The following is a 13,483-nucleotide window of genomic DNA, read 5'->3' as shown; positions in this document are numbered from 1 at the left end:
AAGGCCGACAATTAACATTTCTCTTCCCAAACTTTTAGTTATAAAGTGAGTGATTTATGGAGATGTTAAGAGGTTATTATTGAGCCACTAAGTATCTCTAAATTCTTACATATAATACCTCCACAACCATCAAACTCCTCTCTTTGCGCCACTTCCTTAGGTACCATAAAATATTAGGTGTACTCATCCCCAAAGAATTCGCCTTGTTTTATAATGACTCAAGAGTCTCTATGATTGCCAGGAATATTAATTTATTGAGAAATTAATGGTCACAAGCAAATGAATTCTATGAAGAAAAAAAAAAAAAACCCTCTTGGCACCTAAGAAAATGTCTAAAAGAGAGTTGGGTTGTGTTTGATTACCCATGGAAAATGGAGTTGGATTTTCAATTTCCATGGATTGAAAATTATTGAAAATCGGATTTTTAAATCTTGATTGAGTTTTTTCCATGGAGAGAGATTCACTGTCTTCTAAAAATTCAGTAAAAACTGGATTTTATTTTCCTACCTACACCCATTGGAAAAGGTGGGAAAATGAAATTCTCCCTTAAATAAGAAAATCTTAAAATCTTCTTTCTCTTCTTCTTCCTCTCACCTACCTCCATTGTCGATGACTGTCGTTGCCACTAACACCGCCATTACTGCATGTAAGTCTCTCTCTCTCTCTCCTTCTTCTTCTTCCCCTCTTTTGCATTTTTTTAATGGTATTTTTCCATAATGCAATCGAACACCAAAACTTATTTTTTTCACCTTACCCATTTTTCCTACTTATTTCCCTATGAATTTGGAATTCCGTGGAAAAGGAATTTCCATGAAATCATATAGACCCTTCATTTTAATTTTAGTGTAGGGGGAATCATGAGAGAACAACATTAGAAAGTGGGAAAATGATTTTCGTGCAATGTGGGGTGGAAAATTAATTTCTCTCAGGGTGAAAAAATGAATTTCAAGAAAAAAAAAAATAGTGCAATCCTTAATTGTAAAATTAAGTATGTCAACTCCTTACAAGAAAATACACAATCAGTACGCATAGGGATTCTTTGCATATGTAACAAGTTGCCATTATCATCTATGTCTTACCTCAAATTCCACTTACATATTCACTCTATCTAGTATTATATTTTAGGTCAAAGTATATGCATGGGGGATTTAGAGTGAGGGCACTTGCCCCCACAAGAGTTTTCAAATTCTATGGATTAATGTGTTATTGCGACAGTTTTAGCGGCGGATAAAGAAATCTGTCACTATTGCCCTTACAAATGTTTTTCTACTCTTATTTGCCCCTACAAGTATTTTTTTCACTCTTAATTGCCCTCACAAATTTTTTTCTACTCTTAGTTGCCCCACATGAGCAAAATCTTGGTTCCGCCCGTGTGTATATGCCTGCTAAGTTCAAGGTGATTGCTTGCTAAGTTTTTAAAAATCTATGAGTGTTCATACCACAACCTTAAATCATAATCCATCACAACCTATTAATTAATGTCAATTAATCTCATTTACCTAACTAAAATAAAGTTTCATCTTCATTTATCCTTTTAGAGCTTTTGGTTCGTCAAAATATGTTCTTTTACAGAGTCAATGATCTTCATTATATAGCTAAATCATTATAAACTAAATAGACAAAAGTGTGAGGTATGATTAAAATTCATATAAAAACTTATCATTATTATTATTATTAGTATTATTATAAGCTTTCAAGTTGTAATCCTACCCAATAAGATGTTGTACTTTTTATATTTATATAATATCAGATACATTTTTGTGGGTTAAATCTCCTATCAAATTATAGTTAATGAGACCTACTTTATTTTTTTTATTCTTCACTTCCTCTAATTTTATTATATTTACGTTTTGCCTTTTTAATTTATTTTATTATTTTTATTTTTTATTCTTTTAATCTTAATTTTTTTTTAATAATACCTTCTTCCAACAAGTTATAGTCTCAAATTTTATAACAATATCCTTTCAATTTTTTTAGTTTTAGTTTTTTTTTTTTTACCCCCATTAAATTAAGAGAGAATGTTCGTGCACGGCACGAGTGAACTCTAGTTTATATAATAAGTTTTAATAAAAAAATATTGAGATCTAAGTGTCACATCATCATCGAATGTCTACCGTGCAACAACCACAAAACACAATCTTAGAAAAATTAAACAAAATATGGGTCAACTCTTCTCTTGGATGAATAATAATGTTTAATTTCAATAACCAACCGATAAATTTCAATCACTTTTGGTTGGACAGTCATTGTTTGAGAAATAATCAATGCAGCAAATGCCCATGATCTCACAAACAATGTGATTTTTTGTGCTAAGGCCATACCTATGAAATATGTGTTATAAGTTGATTGGATAGTCGAGAAATATTAAAAGAAAATTATATAATAAACCCTACAATAAGATTTTCTTTTTAAATGCACCTTGAGTTTTGGGGTGGTATGATATCTTAACACACCCGGTTACTAAAATCTTCTTTTTATTGCTCTTCACCTCATAAAAATATAAATGTTGAACACAAGTCATTGAGATTTAAATGATTTAAATGTTCAAATATCAAGATTAACGATTGTTAAAAGGTTGACATCGGTGATTCATGTTCAAATATCAAGATCAAAATTTTAAAATTGTTGATCTCAAGAAATGTATAAAGTCGATATCAACGATTGGATCAACGGTTGATCACAACAACTGTGAGGGGGCAATTAAGAAAGAATTTTTTTACTAAATATACTACCAAGTTACTATAAAAAAGTTTGGGGATGTTTAGGAAGAATTCTCTATGGAGAAGGGTTCACTAAGTAATTTTTCCAACTATGTACAGAGCTGGCACACGCACACCTATTCAGTTCCACCCTTAGAGGACGATTTTTTTTCTCTCACAAACTTTTTGGTCAATCTCATAGGATACGGGATCCACCAATCAGATGTGTCCGCATGCATTGAAGGGCATTTCCAATTTACAAAACTACCCCCGTTAGGCTTGAATGGTGAGTGGAGAATCTGTGAAATCTGTGAGGGAAAAAGCCTGCAAACAAACAATCTCTATTGCCACACCAACTAATTACTAATGCCACCCAAAAAATTGTGTGCTAATTCCTTAGTCATTTACATAAGAATTGAGGTGACATTAGCTAAAGTTGGTGTGACAATAGAATCTCTCTTTTTAAATATAATAATGATTTTCTGACGTCTCCTTTGACACACGCCCCCATACACTCCCTGTCGTGGCATGTGCTAGAACCATAAATTATTTTCCTCAAGATTCATAACTACACATTTATGGGGATGTACGATTGTATATCCCGAGAGAAAAAAATCTATGGTTCTAACCCATGCCACATCAGGGGACGCGTATTAGAGGGGCATAAAAAAATCACAACTCTTTTTAATATAGATTTTTATTTTCTTTTCTTACCTTTTTTAAGTCATAATCATAGATCTTGTATTTGACTCCCCTTATCCCTCTATCTACTTACTTTGGTATTTTTATAAATTTTTTCATTAGTAATCATTGGCCAAGATTTATAATGGATCATTATTTCTTTTCTGGTGTTTTGAATGTCATCATTCCATTACCATATTTTTTCTTATTATTATCTTTTTTTTTTTTTTTTGATGATTTAAAGATACCTCTATGTTTTCAAATTGATGATATGCCCTCCTTAACTTAGATCTTCTCTTATAAATAAATAAAAATAACTTAAATACCCTTATCCAAAATTCCATTGTCTTCTATGTCCAAAACTCTTATCCTTTCTCAAGGCACGAAGGTTGAAGTCTTTGGGAATTGATGAAGATGAGACTTGAGAGCATTCATTTAGGTTATTTCATATTAATATATTAGAAGAAACTCGGGTCAAGGTGGACTTGTCATTCATTTGAAAAGATAGGAGGGCATCTCAAGTATTAACCCAAATATGGAGTGGTGCCTCTAAGTCATTTAAAAGAACAATGAGTCGTGATTCTCTGACTCCCCCCTCTACATATTCTCACTATGTGGCATTCTATAGAATCGTAGATTCTCTTTCATCGGGATGCACAACCGCATTTTTCCTTGAGGAAGAAAATCTATGATTATGTCACATGCCACGTTGGGAGAGTAGAGGGGGAGTACGAAAATCATTATTCTAAATATATATATATATATATATATATATTATATATATATATATTATATATATATATATGGGTCACGTTATTACGACCCCCTTTTGGACCCCCTTTGCGACACACCTTTTTGTCTTATATGGGAAAAAATGTTTGGAATGGGCTGATTTTTTGTGAGGATGATCTCTATGGTGAGGGGATCATTCTGGCAAAAAATCATCCCATTCCAAAACTTCTAACCCCATCAAAATTAATTTACAAAAATTGGACGGTCTATAATTTTTCAACAAAAATCGGACGGTCTAGAAGTTTTGGAATGGGATGATTTTTTGCCAGGATGATCCCCTCACCATAGAGATCATCCTCACAAAAAATCAGCCCATTCCAAACATTTTGCCCATATAAGACAAAAAGGTGTGTCGCAAAGGGAGTCCAAAAGGGGGTCGTAATAACGTGACCCTATATATATATATATATATAGGGGGGCGTTCAATGGCAAACTTTTTAGCAAACTTTTTGGCAAAACATTTTTCAAAACATGAGTTAGGAGTTTTGGAATGGGCTGATTTTTGGTGAGGATGATCTCTATGGTGAGGAGATCATATATATATATATATATATATATATATAGATTTTGTTTCGGTAAAGATTTATTGATAAGTTTACACTAGTTTGACCGTACATCTAAAACTCGAAAAACCCTGAATGTCTAATGAGTTGGGTCAACTCGACGATTGAGTCAAATTAAATATTTAAATGTACATTTAGATTTTAAAACGAAAAACAATTGTAATATTTTGTTTTCCAAAACGGTAAATGAATATATCTGAATAACTAACTGGACACGGTACATTTAAAATTGACTCGTTTGAGTTCGGTGTTGACTCTAATCTTATTTTGGAACGAGTCAACTCGGAAATTACCTCTGGTTTAGTTAATTTGGCGGGATAGGTAGGTGCACACTACGTCACTGGTAAGGCAATGCAGCTAATAATGATGTTGAGAACACCGAGTGCGTGCGTGATGCACATACATAATCACAAATGAGACGCAAACTAATTGTGCGCTCATCACAAGAACATTACCTTCTTTTTTTACACCTCTCTCTCTCTCTCTCTCTCTCTCAAATTATGGGTTTTCTTGTTGTTGTATCTTTGGTTTGTCTTTCTCTGGATTTTAAGTTTCTGTAGCTTTGTGGGTTCTTTTGAGGACTTTGGGTTGTTATAGAGCTGTGAAATTTATTTTTTTCTTTTTTAAAACAAGTTTGGGTTTTTGCTGAACTTGGGATGTAAAAGATGGGAGTTGAAGGTGAAGGGGAATCCATTTCTGAGAAACATGATGAGGGTGCATGCAACAATACAGTTTTTCTTCCAAATCAAATGGTATTTGGTGCTTTATATCTTTTTGTGTTAGTTTTCTTTGAATTCCTCTCTTGATTGACAAGTTTGTCTCACCAAATTCATGAAGTAATTTTTATTTTTAGAATTAAATTGTATGTTGGTGTATCTTAATTTTGATTATTGGGTGTCAAGGCTATATGGGTCTACTTGATATTTAGAAATTAATTTTCTTTTTAATGAGATTTCCATGATTAGTTTCCAATTTTACATCACCCTCTTGTATGAGGAAGAACCATTAGACTATACTTTTCTTTGTGTATCTCTGTTTTTTGGTTCTTGAATATATGTGTGCTTGAGAATTTGAGTGGTTAGTCATTAAAGGATTGGAGGTCTGAGCTTTTAGGAGAGTGACTATGTTTTCAAAAATTCGCAATTTCGCATTTAACCAAAACACAATCGAAGTTAACGCCAAGGGGGCAATAGTTTTAGAATCAAGAACAAGACATTGGGTCAGAAGTCAGTTGCCTAATCCAATGGAAACTTGTTGACTTCGTCAATGTCCGCTATCTTCAGTTTCTCAAGCCATTATATGCGTTCTAGGCCTTATATTCTTCTATAGTTGAAGGATACACCATTCCAATAGTCTCAAGCCAGAACTCAATTGATTGACATATTGTCGAGTAGTTGAGCTTTTCAAGTGGAGTAAGCACCCATTCGATGATAATGAACACATAGGTGAGAAATCGGACATTTTAAAGCATAAAAAAACTTAGTTTATTGGTGGGTTTCAATTAGGCCCCAAGTCTTGAGATTATTCAAATATCACTTTAATGTCAATCAATCCTTTTGAGTTTCAAATTCAATTACTTAATTGAGACTTCAAATATAAAGGTTTTTTTTTTTTTTATTTAAAATTTTTTCTTTTAGCAATCTTGCTAAAGTTTGTTGTCTGATTAGCTCTACATGACTCTTCACTTTGTGGGGTTCAATTGGGATTTTTTTTTTTTTTTTCGTTTCTCTTTGTCTTTTGGTGGTGATGGTGGTGTGTGAGTGGCGTGGGGAGGAGGGTGGGCTGGTGCCAACCTTCCACACTAGAGTTTACAAGTGAAAATGGTCTAATCTCTATCAAATCATCAACATCATCATCATTAATCATGGTAAAATAATGCATATCTCGAGAGCTCACTTTTATGTGAATTCCAACTGTAAAAGCCCATTTCTGCACTTTAGAAGATTGACACCAGAACCCTTCCCAATTTTATAAATATTTCTTTGAAAGTTTATAAATGCTTGTTCATGTTCAATCTCAACCTTGAGGGGTCTCTAGGTGTTTCTTAGTGAATAGCTATTGCTTTGGTTTGGACAAAAGAGTCTTGAAAGTGAGTGTTATTCAAGTATATTTCTATATCCTTATAGAAATTTCTTTTTATTTTTTTATTTTATAGGTTGAAGATTCAACTGGAATAACTGAAGAAACTCTACCTGTTCAACACTATAGGCGACCAAACCTCTTCCTTGACATGAATTCAAGAATTTTAGATGACTCCTCTCAGGATTTTGTGAGAATAAATGTGCCCCAAACACCAAGTCCCATGTCAAATAGAGTAAATTCCCCTCGAACACCGAGCCCCAACTCTACAAGAATAAATGGCTCCCCAGGTCCCTCCTCATCTAAAGGTAAATCATCTATAAAAAGCCTCCTACCACGACTAAGCTTCAAGTTCCGGAACTCAACTTCAGAGATTGAGAAGGCTGCCATCCTAGCCGTAGGAGCTTCGTCAGGAGGGAAGCGTTTTGTCTCAAGGTCATCATCTCTGACAAAGATGTTTACATCGAAGATGAGGAGAACTTCATCTCTCCCAGTTACCCCGATCGAACACTCAAACCCAGAATCTACACATGGCGGGATCATAGTCGATCCTATTATTTCAAATGTAAGTTTTCCATCCTTTATTTACTCGAGAATATCTAAGTTACACTTTTAGTAAACCACGTGGTACGCGTGATCCATGCCATATGAGAAGTTCTTCTTATGTCTCCTATATCAAAAGACTTCAACACATTTTTTTTATCCGAAGAAGTGATGAAAAAGATGGCATTGGTTTTGATCTAGAGACGCGATCCAAAGTGGTGTCCCGTTCCTATAACAACATATGGTGTCTACGTGGAACATTTTGGTTGGAGACTAAACACATCGGGGTTGTGTGCAATGTAGGAAACAGCTTGGTTAGGCGCCTGATGTGTTTTAAACTCATACTAAAACGTGCCACGCAGACACCGTTTCTTGGTATAGGAACGGGACACTGCTCTGGATCTTGATTCTTTGATCTATTGTTAATTCTTGATGTAGGTGATCTCCTGGGTGGGGACCACCGGATGATGATACATGCACCACATTATACTGATTATGCTGTTGATAGAGTTTGATGAGTACCTTGACTTTCTCTTTTTGGTCTCCTCTCCTAAAATGTTTGCAAATTATGTGTTTTATATCTTTGGTCGATTGTCTCTCGTAAGTTTATCATCAGATCAATCTTTCAATTCCCAATCCTGAAAGGTGCTGATTCACTTTGTAACAAACTGATCCCTAGATCAGTCTTTTAGTCATCGACTTGACCCTTCCATGTTTCAGAACCTTCGCTATTGAGTTTACTCTTTCAGAGTCAATTTTGAGTTTACCATCCTTTTATATGGTACTTTTAGTGAATCACACCAAATGATAGTGTGACATCCTCATCGTGTCTTACAATCCTGGACTTTGAGTAGTACTGTTAAAATTTTAAATTTCTCTGCCAGATTCTTACAGAGTTCACACTTTCAGAAAGAAGGGCCTCAGCAGCACATGTCACGTTCACTTTCAGTCCCTATGAATGACAAAGATGGAAGCATTAGGCGAATGGAGTGTTTAGGTGGCGCATTTCGTATAATTCCCTCAACTCCACGAGTGACGTTGGGGAGTGAATCTACATTAAATGCCACCACTACAACAGTAGATGATGGTATATCCCTTCTCTTAACCATCTTATGTTGGACCTGTTTTCACATGATGGACGTTCAATATCTTAGAAATCTGTTGAATGTGATAGCTTTATGGATGTGCAAGAAATTGGAGTTGACTAAAAAAAATACCAAAGGCCTCTATACATTGACTATGGAGTTAACCACATTGATATAAACATTGACAACCTATCTTAAAAGCTTGCCCATTTTATTTTGTTCTTCCAAAAATCAGTTCTAGAGTCAGCTATGTTAAATCTCTCTTTTATGGTTCATGTCAAAACCAAGTCAAATGGTCCAAGTTTTAGGCAAACTTGCTGAGTTTTGAATACTGGATTTTATTAAAGAGCTGCTATCGACACCCCAACTTTTACTTGTTACACCCCTATTAAAATAAAAATAAAAATAAATCAATGGTTGAGAATAAGCAAAAGTTGGGGTGCCAATAGCAACTCTCTCTCTCTCTCTCATTTAGATTTCTATTTGCAAGATTTAGGATTTTTGAGTCTAAGCCTAATTGTAACAACTGCGAAGTTGTTTGAATGTGTTATAACGCTTTGTAATGTTCGGGTAATAACTTGAAACAGATTTTTGTAATGTTTGAATGGTGTGTTTGAACTTTAATTAGGGTGTGATAAATAATTTAAGAAATTGGGGTGTAATAAGTAAAAGTTGGGATGCTAATAGCAACTATCTTTTATTATCATTTGCGTTGTCTAGTTTTCCTATACATTTGTTGTCTTGTTTCTGTAACTTGTGATAACAAACCTATGTCTTATTTTAGTCTTCTGTTTCAGAGAACAATGATGCAAATGGTGAAGATATCTCTGCAGAAGAGGCTGTGTGTAGAATTTGTTTGGTCGAACTGAGTGAAGGTGGTGACACTCTAAAGATGGAATGCAGTTGCAAAGGTGAACTTGCTCTGGCCCACCAAGAATGTGCTGTGAAATGGTTCAGCATCAAGGGTAATAAGAACTGCGATGTATGTAAGCAAGAAGTTCAAAACCTACCGGTCACACTTCTACGACTCCAACAAAACGTTCAAATTTCTGGTGTACAAAGAAGAAACAGAGCTCCACGACCGGCGATTCAGCAATACAGGCAAGCAAAAGACTAGTTATCGTTGTCATGTTTGTGAAAAGAACATTTATGAAATTTATTTTTTATTTCCAAACTTTCGTGTAGTTAAGTTTGCAGTAATTTAGTTTAAAATGATATTTAATGTAATGCCCTAGGCCCACAACAATAAAATATTGTCCGCTTTGGGCCAAAACCTGCACGACTTTAAAACGTGTCGTACCATATAGGGTCTGGTTTGTCCTTATAACCTAGGCTCTGAACTTTCCCATATTTGATGTGGGACTAATCACACTCCTCCCTACTATTCCACCCTGCAACGTGATGGCTCCACTTCGACCCCTCAGTCTCTACAACCATCAAACAGCGAGGCTGTGACAATCTTCCTGTCAAATAGGAAGAACTGTCATCGGACCTGATACCATTTGTCACACCCCAGACCCACAAAGTACAATATTGTACTATTGTGGGCGTTACAATTTAATTTGTAAATTTTTAGAATTAGAGGGACCAAGGAATGCTTAAGATTTAAAGGTATATCTCAATTAAAGTAACCCCAAGAGAACATTATCAATACACACCATACTCTATCAAGCACTCGATATAATTTATTTTACAAATCTGGGATGTAGTTATTTCTCCCATTTTTTTTCTAAACTTAAAGAATAAAGTCTCTGTCGCCATAATTATATCTTAAATTTCTATCAATGTTTCTATTATGATTTTCTATCTCTTCCATTTCTTGAACATTATTCACTGAACCTTCTTTACAAAGCATCTCAGGATTTGGCAAGACGTGCCAGTTCTCGTCATTGTCAGCATGTTGGCTTATTTTTGTTTTCTAGAACAACTTCTGGTAAGATTATCAAATACTTTAGCAATGTTCTTCACATTTATCAACGTATGCTCTTGGTATTATATACATTTTTTTCTTCTTCCAGGTAACGAAAATGGGGACTGGTGCAATTGCCATGTCGCTGCCGTTTTCTTGCCTACTGGGTCTTCTTGCATCCATGACATCGTCGACCATGGGTACGTAATATTATGAGATCTCTTGAGAAAATCTGTTGGAAGAGTATTACAGATAGCAATTAGTGTCTTTAATTGGGATATCGGACAAATGGTGCACAGCTAACAAGGAAACTCGATAACCTTCATTTAAGCCTTGAGATTTCCTATATCAAAATCAACTTACTCAGATTGTAACAATCAACAAAATTATTCTGATAAAGACAAGCCCCTGAAGTATGTAATGAAACGTTTAGTTCTGATCATTGGGTCAAGTTGGATTTGTCCTAAGAAATCTCCAAATTGGCACCCCACCAAATAGTGAGTCCCAACCCCATTCACTTCTACCTTGTATTATGGGGTTAAGATGCATTTAAGTAGTAAAAAGAATTTTGGAGGTGTATTTGATGCATCTTAACATGTGCCGTTAGGGCACATGTTAACAAAACCTATATGATGATATCCCATTTGAAGAGCAAAGCCCTTAAATAAGATTTCAACTACAGATTTTCCTAAGCTATTCATTCTCATTAATGTCTAAATTGTCTCTTTAATTGATTCATTCAGTGGCGAGAAGATTTGTATGGGTCTATGCGTCAATTCAATTTGCGCTAGTGGTTCTCTTTGCTCATCTTTTCTACTCATTGGTAAGTTTGAGATTCTCTTCGCTTGAATTGTGTTCCAGAATTGTCAAAACTTGGAACTAAAATCTCCTTTGAATTGGCCTGCTTGCGTATCTAATGTGTCATGTTGTTTACACATTTGTTACTTTGTGGGGTTATGCAGCTTCACTTACAAGCAGCTCTATGCATCATCCTTTCGACCTTCGCTGGGTTCGGTGTTGTGATGAGTGGCAATTCAGTTCTTGTTGAATTCTTGAGATGGAGGAGAAGACGTCGTACTCATCGTAGTTCCCAAGAGACTTCACAATTGGATCGATCACCAGAAATTATACATGCAGCTGTAACTCCCGACCTCAATGAAATTGAAACTGAAAATTCAGTTATTCGACAAGGGAGCTGAATTGGTAGGTTGACTTTGTTGGTAGTTGAAAGTTTGGAAAAATTTCTGTTATATGAGCTTATAGTATCGAATGTCAGAAGACATGTTTTATGTTTGTAATCTTTCTGTTGAATCATGTTCTTTACTTTCTTGTGATTAATGCCCATGATTTGGTTTGTATTAAGAGACAGACATGTATTGAATCAACACGATCACATTGCATCATGGGTCTCATCCAATATATTCTTGGCCGATGTAATCATTATAAGATAAAATTTCATGATCGAACGAACATCTATTAATCCAGTTTGTATGAGGAAAATAACAATAATTTATTTAAATTAGTTAAAATCCAAGATGACTGAGAATTTCAGAGTTCGACTTATGAACCAGTCATGACAAACAATCTATTAAATGTATGTTAGTAGCTGTATCAAATGGGTATCTGCCTTGAGATGCAAGCTCATCCACATTGCTTGCCCAAAAATAAGCTTGAGCCTTCCATTTTTCATTTAATTGGTAGTGTGGTATAATACATCATCTATTTGACATTCTGAGTAATAATTGATTAATTAAAATGGCTTTTGCTTGGTATCTACTGTTGATTTAAAAAAAAAAAAAAACTATTTTAAGTATTTTCAAATACAAAGTGGTTTTAGCTATTTTGATTAAAATAAAATATAAAATGATGTATCCTTAATTTTTATCTATTTTGATTTTATCAAACACAAACTAACTTTTTTACTTGTTAAACTATATTGGGCATATCAAACACACAAGTGATGAGTGTTTAACTTGTTCTCTAAAACATTTAGTCTCACATCACTATGAGAAAGATTAATTATGTCTTTATATATTATCTTGTTTTACTTGTGTAATAAGGTTAGAAATGATAAGAGGCCTCTGCGTGCACAGAGTCCCAAAAGAAAAATCCAATATTTCTATTGGAATTGGAATTTTTTTATTCAAAAACCTTAATGCATGTGCTCACGTACAACGTGTGCGTAGGGAGGTGCAAATCCTTGATTTCTAGTCTCGTGTGTGTGCGCAGGATTAACTCTTTTAGGTAAAAGTGGATTTTGAACCTAGGTCATGATATCAACATGGAGTAACATTGAAATATACGTTGTGGGGGAGTGGATGTGTGTCAGAAATGTCCCCCCACGATGTACACTTTAATGTTACTTCAACATTATCTTTTATTATTATCGATATAAATTTAATAGATTATATATATATATATTTTATTATTATTATTAAAGGAGAGCAACTATTGGCACCCCAACTTTTACTTGGTACACTCTAATTTTTTAAATTATTTTTCACACCCCAATTAAAGATTAAAACACACTCATCCTTCATAAGTATTTTAAACATTTAAAAAATGTTAACGAATGTTGAACATCTTCGTCCTTCTCTCAAGTATAATTATAGTTTAACTATGAGAAGTAATCAATTAGAGCAACTCCAATGCAAATAGGCATATTTGCTAGACATTTTATTGTGGAGAGTGATTTTGTCTGCTCAAGGGATCTTCACTGTAATCATATCAGTCAAAATGACTCTCTACAACTTCAACTACAATAAAATGTTTTACAATTGTCATAATTTTTTTTTCGTTAAAATATTTCAAATTAAAGAGTCACGACCCAAGTACGTTGGAGTGCTTTCGAAGGACTCTAGCCTGAACTTGATGCGTGGCTCCACCGTAGATCAGCCATTCATGGGGTCATTAGGATCCAACAAGTTGAGCCATATAGCATATGAGGATGTCTGTATCAAAGTTGAACCCTAAGAACACTAAAAGCAAAGAGGTATGGATAGAACTCTATGATACAGGTGCTTTATCGAGTGAGTCACAGCCGTTGATGCAATTAAACCGAATCCAAATCAGACAGTCAGGATGGTATTGAGATAGGTTCTTCTAAGAAGAGAGTTAAGATCAACCGTTGAA

At 34.6% G+C, this 13,483-nt stretch overlaps 1 protein-coding gene across 4 annotated transcripts; it reads left to right on the top strand.

Annotated features, from left to right (window-relative positions):
- The first annotated feature begins 320 nt into the window (after nucleotides 1-320).
- Nucleotides 321-11,770, top strand: LOC147399813 (uncharacterized). Of its 4 annotated transcripts, none has more exons than XM_086445324.1 (8): nucleotides 321-646; nucleotides 6,891-7,379; nucleotides 8,267-8,444; nucleotides 9,240-9,543; nucleotides 10,303-10,375; nucleotides 10,461-10,551; nucleotides 11,095-11,174; nucleotides 11,314-11,770. In XM_086445324.1, the coding sequence occupies exons 2-8, from the start codon at nucleotides 6,966-6,968 to the stop codon at nucleotides 11,548-11,550; spliced, it is 1,377 nt and encodes a 458-aa protein (XP_086301450.1). In that variant the 5' UTR covers nucleotides 321-646; nucleotides 6,891-6,965; the 3' UTR covers nucleotides 11,551-11,770. The 4 variants fall into 4 exon arrangements, with proteins under 4 accessions (XP_086301450.1, XP_086301452.1, XP_086301449.1 ...); XM_086445323.1 differs by lacking the exon at nucleotides 321-646 and adding an exon at nucleotides 5,164-5,487; XM_086445325.1 differs by lacking the exon at nucleotides 321-646 and adding an exon at nucleotides 5,937-6,180.
- Nucleotides 11,771-13,483: the final 1,713 nt, after the last annotated feature.

The sequence above is a fragment of the Akebia trifoliata genome, chromosome 6 (genome assembly GCF_017979445.1).
Source record: "Akebia trifoliata isolate Shusen 1 chromosome 6, ASM1797944v1, whole genome shotgun sequence".
NCBI lineage: Eukaryota > Viridiplantae > Streptophyta > Magnoliopsida > Ranunculales > Lardizabalaceae > Akebia > Akebia trifoliata.
The sequence above is the reverse complement of the archived record's forward strand: the minus strand, read 5'-3'. Positions and strand labels throughout refer to the sequence as shown.